Source organism: Fundulus heteroclitus, chromosome 16 (genome assembly GCF_011125445.2).
Source record: "Fundulus heteroclitus isolate FHET01 chromosome 16, MU-UCD_Fhet_4.1, whole genome shotgun sequence".
Lineage (NCBI taxonomy): Eukaryota > Metazoa > Chordata > Actinopteri > Cyprinodontiformes > Fundulidae > Fundulus > Fundulus heteroclitus.
Window position 1 is genome coordinate 28,638,634 of NC_046376.1, and position 10,083 is coordinate 28,648,716.

The 10,083-nt window shown below is 41.8% G+C and overlaps 1 protein-coding gene and 1 long non-coding RNA gene across 3 annotated transcripts; both read left to right on the top strand.

Annotated features, from left to right (window-relative positions):
* Positions 1-1,437: 1,437 nt before the first annotated feature.
* On the top strand, positions 1,438-4,683 carry nol12 (nucleolar protein 12). Of its 2 annotated transcripts, none has more exons than XM_021307127.2 (6): positions 1,438-1,610; positions 1,903-2,008; positions 2,102-2,150; positions 2,241-2,386; positions 2,473-2,564; positions 4,178-4,683. In XM_021307127.2, the coding sequence occupies exons 1-6, from the start codon at positions 1,504-1,506 to the stop codon at positions 4,371-4,373; spliced, it is 696 nt and encodes a 231-aa protein (XP_021162802.2). In that variant the 5' UTR covers positions 1,438-1,503; the 3' UTR covers positions 4,374-4,683. The 2 variants fall into 2 exon arrangements, with proteins under 2 accessions (XP_021162802.2, XP_012735088.2); XM_012879634.3 differs by having other exon boundaries at positions 1,440-1,610; positions 2,238-2,386.
* Positions 4,684-5,760: 1,077 nt separating this feature from the next.
* LOC118566399 lies at positions 5,761-7,467 on the top strand. Its single transcript, XR_004932984.1, has 3 exons — positions 5,761-6,012; positions 7,061-7,197; positions 7,447-7,467. It is a non-coding gene; the product is annotated as an uncharacterized LOC118566399 (long non-coding RNA).
* Positions 7,468-10,083: the final 2,616 nt, after the last annotated feature.

Below are 10,083 nucleotides of genomic sequence, written 5' to 3' on the forward strand. Positions count from 1 at the left end.
AAAGGCACCTAGTTTCCAAACTAATGACTAAAGAAAAAAAGACCTAAAAAAAAAAAAAGTACTGGCACTTTCAGTATCATTCCTTTGTAGACGTCCAAGGCAATTATTCCTTTAAGAGCTGAAAAGCTCTGAAAACCTAACACCAGAGCTGCAAGTTGCAAACACCTGGTGTATGACATAACCTCCTGTGTTGATCCCATAACAGTTCCTGTTTAAAGATAGGTAATTTATTTTTTCCTAGTTTCAAATTATGCACATATACGAAATCCACAATCCTCTCACTGAAATATTTCAGTTGATGACCCAGTGTGTGCGGCACGTTTCAGGGGTTTAAGATATGTGCCACAGTTTATGGGTGACCTGGAGAAGGTTTAGACTGCAAAATAAGCCCTAATTATCACACCTCCACCAACGTGCTAAACTGTTGCTATGATGTGTTTGTGCACATATCCTGTTGTTGGTTTACACCGAATGCACTGGAGTGCATGTTGGCTAAATATGTAAGGCAGGGGTGACGCTGTTTTTTTTTTTTTAAATGTATAAACCTAAGCCATGTTGAAATCGTCCTGTCACTTTCCACTTGAAAGAGTTTTCTCCTTGCAAACTCGCTCAAACAACTCAAACTTGTTTATTTTTTATGTATAATTGCATGAATACCGAATTATATCTATCTATCTATCAAATCGATCGATCGATCGATAGATACTTCACATGCCAAATAAAGCCTGTAGAGTCTGATGAAGCTTTTCTTGCTCTTTGCAAGGTCTAAAACTGAAGATATATGTGCACTCCTGGCAAAACTGGCTCATATGGAATCAGAGTTAATTTTGCTGTAATACTTTAATTCAATTATTTAATAAATGCACCCCTCTGTCATATGTTGATCATTCTTTAATATTAAGCCATTGTATTTTTAATAAGGGACATAATAACGGAATAACAAGGGAAAGGCCAGAAAAGAAATGTGAAACTAAATGTCATGACATACATTGTGAATTGGTGCTATAGAAATAAAATTGAATTGAATTGAATAACTTTTACCTAAATCTTTGTTCGTATAAATCACGGCTAATAAAAGGCATTCATTTGGAGCTGGTTTAAAAATTACAAGTGTACTGAGTTTTACAACATGGCATACTGTTTTTGATTAAACCTTTTGCTATTTTTTTTAATTTATTAAACATTAAATTCGAACAAAAACACAAATCTAATCATGCTCTTGTATTTATAACTCGTCAAATTATTTGAGTTGAGCTTTTATCGTGAACTTTTAAAACATAGCTGTCCTGTTGTAATGATGTTTTACAGTGCCGGTAAGTTTGGTGGTACTTGATGTAAAAAGTTTTATAACCTCTTACAAAGGCTTATTATTTATTATTTTTTTTTTTTATAGTTTTGTTTGTTGACGTGTCGTGGCTCAGCGGAACACAGGAACACGACTGTGTTCCTTGTCGGACATATTTTACTGACGGAACTCCGCAACCGGTAACTCACGTGTTCAACATGAAAAACCAAAAACATAACCCTGCGTTCAAAAAGGCTAAATTCAAGCCTGGCTCGAAGAAAAGAGAAAACAAATGCGTCGTGACGTTTGACGACAAAGACAGACAGTGAGTAGATGTGACGTCACTGGCCGCTGGAGCTGTTAGCGAGCTGGCTAGCGTGTTAGCCTAGCATGATAGCAACTTTTCTCTGTTTCTGTCAACACTGATTGAAAATAATGGGTTGTAGGACATTTGTGATAAAGTAATTTAGATGTGGGGAAAGACAGCATGTACAGTGGTCACGTTGAAACCCAGTTGCTGATGTAGTTAAATCTAAACCTTTAGCAGGTTTTGCTTTTAACCAATGTTAATTCCTTTTATTAACTTTAACGTTTCTGTTCTTCCTGTCCTCTGTCAGAGATTATCTGACTGGTTTCCATAAACGGAAGATAGAAAGGAGGAAAGCAGCGGTGGAAGAAATTAAAAAGAAAATAAAGGACGAGCAGAAAAGAGTCAGAGAAGAAGTAAGTGTGAAAATATAGAATATTACCTGAAAAAAAAGAGAAGCATGTTAGTTGTGCTGCGTGTTATCTCATATTGTCTTTTTTTCCCCCCAGCGTCACAAAGAATATGTGAAGATGTTGAAGGAGAGGGAAGAAGCTCTTGGTGAGGCTTAAAAGAAGCCTGCAACCTGAGATGCTTTTGTTTTTCTGGTCCCGCGCATCATGTTTTCCTTCTCTGTGTTCCCTCCAGCAGCGGATGCTGAAGACGAGCTTGGCGATGCAGTAATCAGCACCACAGAGTGTGTTCAGTACGACCACCCAAACCACACCGTTACCGTGACAACCATCAGCGATCTGGACCTCTCAGGGGCTCACCTGCTCGGACCCGCAACGCACGAAGTGAATGTCTACGTTGTTCTCTGAATAACAAAGTATTTTGGTCATTGTTGGCACTCTTATAACGCAGACCGGTTTCTGATTTGAAGGCTGATGGCGAGATGGAGGACAAAGATAAAGTGGAGGAAGAGAAAACACACACCATGCCAAAAAAACCGAGGGATATGATCATGAACAAAAAGTAAGTGGATTTTCTCCCCAAACCTGAGCATCAGGAAGCATAAGTACTGTTTCTCATATGCAGTTAAGCTTTTGAGAGACTTAGAAGTTGTTGGGGGCGATGGCTGGAGCTATGGTTACAACCACTCATACTCATTTAGCTTTAGTGTCATATTTTAATTTTATCAACACGTTGGTAAGGTGTTGTTGGTTTGGAGTCGCCCAATCAGAGTCCTAACATCAGAATCAGAATCAGACATACTTTAATAATCCCAGAGGGAAATTACTTTTGTCACATGAATACACACATTTTTGTATATATATTTACAACATTCCACACAAGGTAATATGATATATATATATATTGATATTATTATAAATCCAAGTAAAGTGATAACATGAATCTGGTCTGCTAGAGATTCAATGAAGGGAGCTTAACTCCGGTCCTGATCCAGTTTCAGTTTGCTGCATACCCCGACTCACACTACTCTAAGGGAAACAGCTGCGGCTACGGAAGAGCCACCGGCGAGAACAGAAGTTCATTAAAGTTGATTAAAGAAACAGCCATGGTTTTAATTTTTATGGGCAATACTTGTTTTCCGGGCGCTTAAATATCCCAGTTCATCTTCTAAAAGTCCCTCTGTTTCCTTGTTTCTGTGTCACCGTTTTGTTTACACTAGCCAAGCTGTCAGAAGTTGGGGCGGTGATTTTATTTTGAAATTCACCAGAACTTTATCCTGTCTAGCGCCAGACGTTTCCTGTTTAGCTCGTGAAAGTCAGGAGCTTGGTTCAGTATCCGCTGCGCCGTCCGGTCAAACTACCTTCTTGGGGAATTTTTTGCACCGTCGCACGGCCTCGGTAACTGAACCCACAACCGCGTGGAACTGATGTGAGTCGACGCGTTGGTTTTTAATTATCTGGGTTACTCGCAGAGCCGCAACCGCATTCAATGTGAGCCTGGGGTTAGATTAAAGTGATGGCATCAAAATATCAGTAGAAAATAATAATAAAACTTTATTGATCTCACAATGGAGAAATTCACTTCTGCATCTTAACCCATCTCCTTGGGGAGCAGTGGGCTGCCACTGTGCGGCGCCTGGGGAGAAATTGGGGGTTAAGGCTCTTGCTCAGGGACCCAGAATGGAAGCTTGTCTGAGTTGAACTCAGAACCTCTGGGACCAAAGCTCTGTGCTCTAACCACTAGGTCACTACTCCCCAAAGGCTGTTCAGCAATTAGAAAAAGGGTTTGATTACTGTAATCCTAATAAAAAATTATCATGGCGTGTATTGATATTTGTTGAGGCCTTTTTTTAACCAACTTGTAAAAACAACTATACATAAAACACAACAATGTCCGACAGGAAAGTCTTGAATAAATACTACCCTCCAGATTTTGATCCTGCAAACAACAATTTCCCTCTGGGGTTATTAAAGTATTTCTGATTTTGATTCTAATTCTGAAAAATCCCTAAGTTTGAGATACACCACTGTCATTTTTACTGGTTTTTAAAACAGATTTTTTAAAATGGTACCAGTAACTGACCCCAATAAACACAATCATTGTGTGATGTTCAGCCTATTTCCACCTGCCCTCTCTCAGTCCGGCTCTATTCTTTGCTCTCTTCGCCGCTGCAGGATCCGCTCCCTTACGACGGCGCTCAGCACGTGCACCAGCAAGCGGAGGAGGAAGGGGAAGCAGGATGGCCGAGACAGACGAGGACGTCGGACAGACAAGAAACCTGGTTTCACAGAGGGTGGACACAGAGCCGGGAAGACCACCAAGAAACAGAGGCGTAGGCAGACGGGGAAGAAGATGCATCACCTCGACTAGGAGAGCGCGTGCACAAAGCCAGCGTGGGCTTCAGCCTCTGAAATGATGGGACATTTTATGCCAAAGTCGGCTTGTGGTTCTGTGTTTAAGCAGGATGATGAAGATATTTAAATCTGTTCTCCCATTTTGAATACTTTCTTAGTCGTTGCTTAAAATATCTGTCTCTGGAAATGTGTTGTATGTTTTTCAACTATTTTGTTGTTCTGTTTTTTATAACACCACTTTTACTGCGTTGCTTAAAGATTGTGTTCATATGTCGACTTTTTATCTAGAGGTAAGATGTCAAATAAAGTATTTGTTCTGCTTAGGATTTGGTTCCTCTGCGTTCTATTGTTTAATTAGGAAACCCGATGCTGTAGTCAACATCCTCTGCGGTGCATCAGGAAACGGAGACTCGGCTTTGCATTTCCTTAAAGCTCAGTAATAACTTTGAATGCGTGTGTGTTGCCAGGCATAGAGCGACGTTTACCGCTCAGCTTGTATCTGTAATGTATGTTAAACACCCCTAACTCGCCGGTGTTTACTAATTTACGTTAACCCGAGCCGGCCCGTGCCAGCTGTCACTTACCCAAGCGTTTCATTTCGCTTTCTAAAGCCCATGATATTTAATACAGCCGCCCCGATGCGGGGAACCAGCAGGGCCACTGGTTCCATATTGGTTCCGGGCTCGTGTTGGCTTCGGGACCAGCTGAGCGATAAAAGGAGATCCACCATGGTTGTCATGCTTGGTCCAGTGTCACCCTCTGTCAGAGCAGCCAATCGGATCGATCCGATGTTTACCACCCCAGGAGCTTAGACAGCATGGGCAACAGGAGGCATGTTCTTGGTGGGGGTCCGGATCAGCAGTTTGTCCTCCAAGTGAAACAGCAGGAGCCACTCGGGTCGGGTAATAATTTTTTTTTTACTTATGTTCTTGCTTGGATGCTAATTTTCTAGCAACCTGAAATTTCATTTGAATCTTTTTCCTTCTAGACTTTGGTTTGTAAAATTTGCTCAGTTCAGGTGCATGTGTTGTCTTGCAGTAATGCTTTTCATAGGGGGATGCTAGCAGTGATCAGACTGATTTAATCTTTATTCTTTAATGATCCTTAGATTTTGGATGAATGATTTTTTTTTTTATTCTGAGCAGTTTCCTGGTCTGCAATAATGCGCCTCCACCCTCAGCAGAAAGGGTGTACGGCAAAAGTAGTTTCAGTCCTTTAAAAAGGTATTTATGAAAGATTCATCATCCCCGACGGAAAATACCTGAGGTTTCAAGATTATTCCAATATCTGTCACTTTTTTCTTTTTATTTTTTTTTTATACAAACATAATTTTTTGACACCTGGAATGCAATGATCGAGCAGGCTCCCCCTGCGGACTCACCATGTCCCTCTCCGGCGATGAGCCCACATGCCCCAAGTTCCAACCCAATATCTTTGACCCCTCCCGCTGCCACGAATGTCTGCGCCAGAGGCACCTGCACACGAGTGCAGGGGAAAGAACCGAGCCAGAGCCTCAACAAAAAACCCCGCCAGAGGATGGGGATACGATTGGGAAGAGCGCAGCACTTGAAAGTGGGATCGGGTCGAGCAGGGCAGTGCTGCTGACGCCAATCTCATCTCAGGAAGAGGAAAGAGACACCACCAGCAGCAGCAAGGTAAGAGAGGAAGCTGGGTAACCTGGAGAAGAGATGCTGTGTGTAAAACATGGAGTACAATGGGTGCTGACTGATGGGATTAGTTTGGATTGGAGGAGAGCCTATCAGTAGAGGCTCTTCTCAGGTCAGAGGTCAAGGCAGCAGAATAGTAAACATAAAGTTATCTGGAAAAGCAAACTTTTTACCTTTAAAACTCTAAAGGTCTAACAGCAAAACGTGTTATTTTTGTTGAACCCGAAGGCAAATTTTGTTTAGTGAGCAAATGTAAAGGTAGCCTTTCTTTGCAGCAAATATGAAAATGGAATCATGCAGAATTCTGCTGCTTTTTAGTAAATAAAAAAAATTTTTTTTAGATGCATTACAACAGAGGTGATGACGAGGATGAAGGTGGCAGCTGTGGCTCCTATTATTAATGAATGAGGCCGGATCACTTACTGGCCTCCAGGGAAACAGTAGCCTCTTAGAAAGAGGTCCGGCGCGCAATAAGCAAGAGCAGGACTAAAGCTGGAAAACTGTCTTTTTCTTTTTCATCCTCCAGCCATCATAACTAAATTACAGCTGTAGTGATTAATCTTATTTCTACCAGGTCCTTGTTTACACTAATGGAGCCAGTTTCTCCATCTAAATTGGGCTTTCATAGAAGACAGCACTTTCTGACAGATAGGTTTCGATCCCTTTTGACACAATGCAGTTTAAGAACATAGTTGAAGCACAAAAAAAAAAAAAAAAAAAAAAGGGAACTTGAAAAATTAATGAGGAAAGCCACAAGTCTGATCAAGTTACAGGCGTGTAACCCTAACACATCAAACAGCAGCGTGAACATGTGAGCGTCTGTCAGAGGGCACCGAGAGTCGGTCAGAAATATGTGGGGCCGTTAACGTTGTACTCGTCTGTACATTTAACTGCTCCCATCAGCTTCATCACATCTGGGGGGTTTTAACCTTTGCTTGAAGACCTGGCCGGTCTGAACAATGACATCAATGTCTTTGTGACGTGGGTCTGCTGTGACTTGGTGATTGGTCCATGTCTTTCCCTGTTGCCCTATCAGGAGGACTCTGACAGTCTTTCAGTGGCGAGCAGCTACTGTGATAACGGAGGTCAGGCGCGTCATGGGGAGACCTCTCTGTGCATCTTGAGCCCTGACTGCAAGCTCTATATCTGTGAGGACGGCGACAGCACGGACAGGTGAGGGAACCTCTTTACAAATGGCAGAAATTTGGACGAGCTAGAAATTTTTATTTCAGGACTGCGTGTAATTTAAGTGTTCTGCTAATTTTTAAGTCCTGTGTATTTAAGATTAGTTTGAAGCTAAAACAGCTTTGCTATTTTCTCGTCATATGTCAACATTGCCGGTGCTTCTTACTTCTTCTTCCATGGTTCTCTTTATTTAAAGTTTCATCATCCCACGTCCACATATGTCAATCTTCCAAACAGCTGCCGTGACCAGAGCGAAGACTTCAGCAGCTCTGTTAGCACTGACGACGAATACTTGCCGTTTCAACGTCGCCCCACCAAACTCGGCATGACCCGGCTGGACCCTCCGCCTCACCGCTCCAATCCTCGTCAGGCCTGGATGGAGGAAACGCGTGGCAGCCGCAGCTTTTCTACAAGCTCAGGTGCATTCAAAACTGCCTGCATTACTCTTAGTTATATAGATTTCATTAAAAAGAGCCGGGCAAGATGCGCGACTGGCAAGACGCTTGCGTGTCAAGATGGCCTGATCTTTGAAGTTACGTAGTAGTTGGACATCGTGTGAAGCAGCAGACCGAGTGCTCAGCACACCCATGTCTTACTGCTCCTCCTAATCTATATCCAGTTACAACCAGAGGTGTCCTTTTCCCAGCATCCCCTTTTGCAGTCACCAGCTGAGGTGTCAGAGTGATTATCAGTAATACAATATACACTCCACGGCCACTTTATTAGGTACACTTGTTAAATTGGTTCTTGTCACATACAGGGAACTGGCCAGTCACGTGGCACCAGCTCAAGGCATTGAGGAATCTAGACGTGGTGAATATGCCATGTTGATGTCAGAGGAGAATGGACAGTGTGGCACAGTGTAACCATCTTCTGATCATCTTAAACTGGCTCCTGAAACATAATGAGTTCAGACAGTAGGACTGTCCAATATATCATACATTTATTGTTATTGCAGTATCACTGTACGTAGTATTCTTTCTGCTAGGACCTGCTTGGACCACACTAAATGTTTGCCAGTTTTTTTTTTTTTTTAAGTAAAACGCATTCCAGCTTTGTTTAATGGCTCATAAAAGATGTTTTACAAAGTAAAGAGGTGGTAAATTTGTTAACAAACTACAACTATGTTGTCATAGTGCCAAAACAACAGACTGGAAGCAATCATTGCGATAAAACCTAGTTGTGTTAGAAGTACTGTAATTTTTTTTTCATAAGCTGAATACATCAGTTAAGATTGAATGGAATTTAATTTTTTTCTTGTCTCCAAACAGCAATTTGTTGTTTGTTGATTGACCTCATGATCTGAGGTCTATGTTTGCCATGAACCGAAAGTAGAAACATATTAACACTGTTACCTTATTATTCATCACAAGTCATATCGGTTTCCATGCTTTCACCAATATTAACACACAATGCATGCTTTCTTGTGTAAAGCCTTGTAAAAACATTGTAAAGCCTTACTCCATAGTCCCCAGATCCCAATTCAACAGACCACCTTTGTGAGTGGTGGTACAACACAGGATTTGAATGATTCAAATTGAATCATATATGTGCATCGGCTGCGTGTGGCTAGCTCGCTAATCAAGACAAAAATATCAGGGTAATGGTTAAAGGCAAAGCAAGTTTATTTGCATAGCACATTTCAGTAATAAGGCAATTCTAAGAGCTGTACGTAAACTGAACATAAGAAAAGAAAACACATAGCAGAAAGTACATTGCAGTGGAATAGTAGCAACAGGTCAAGATAAGTTGGACAACAAACTTTAATTTAATAAAGTTTGAACAGTTGCAACAGTTTAAATTGAACATTAACATTTAAAGGCAACTTTAAACAAACAGGTTTCTAACCACTAAAACATCTTTTTGGATCTAGGCCACAAAAATACAAGGAAGTTCTGAAGGTAAAAGGGATTCAACTCCTAACTAGTTAAGTGTACGTAATAAATGGAGAGTATTCGAGTGTAGGTTTAGGTCGGGAAAACTCTGGTGCATACTTTGCTTTGCTTGATCTTTCTTGTTCTTTTTTGCTATGACTTCTCATCATTTCCCTTTCTCTAAGCATTCTCTTCTATCAATCTTTTTTCTTTTCTTCCAGGGTTAAAAGAAGACAGAGCGCAGCGGGAAAGTGGCTACTACTCCCTTGGGAGGGCTGCTGGTGTGCGTTTTAGTGAAAATAGCCAATCCACTCCTTTCCGCCATCTTGAAAGAGGTCATCCTGTCTTTAGTCACAGAAACATTGAGCCAAAAGATACTATCCCCTTTAGAAATCCCAATCTTGGTGTTGCCTCGGAAAGGCCAATACCAGAGGTTTTCAATGAAGAGATTACTGTGGAATTTCTTCCGCCGGACCCTTATGAGGTTGCGGTTGAAGTTGAAGCACAAGTTGGGCCCCGATCTCCAAGTCCCACTCCTTTTAAGATAGCAGAGTCACTGGCCTCCACTGGCCGAAAGGGTGTAGGTCGAGCAAATCCTCTGAGTAACAATTCCTATCAACAGTCAGGGCGATATGATTCGTCGAGGCAAGGCTCAGCTCTGCCATCTCGCTCTTCATCCCCCTCACGTGAAAACTTGCAGTTAAGGCGCAATGAGTCCAGCAGCATTCTCAAGAGGACAAACTTTGAGGGTGAAGGTTGGTTTCAAGGGTCAACAGAAGGATCAAGAAGCTCCTTGCAAGGTGCCCAGGCTCGACGTTTTGAGTCAGGAACTCTGCCAAGAAACTTCAAATCATTTGCTTCTTCTCCCAAGCCCCAGGCCAGTACTGTTTCAGATTTTAGGAGTGCATTAAGGAAAACTGAAACAAATTGTTCTTCAAAAGGACTAGATTTTGACAAAAGGGGTTCCTCTCCTTCAAGGAGGGAATGCAATTCTTCAGTC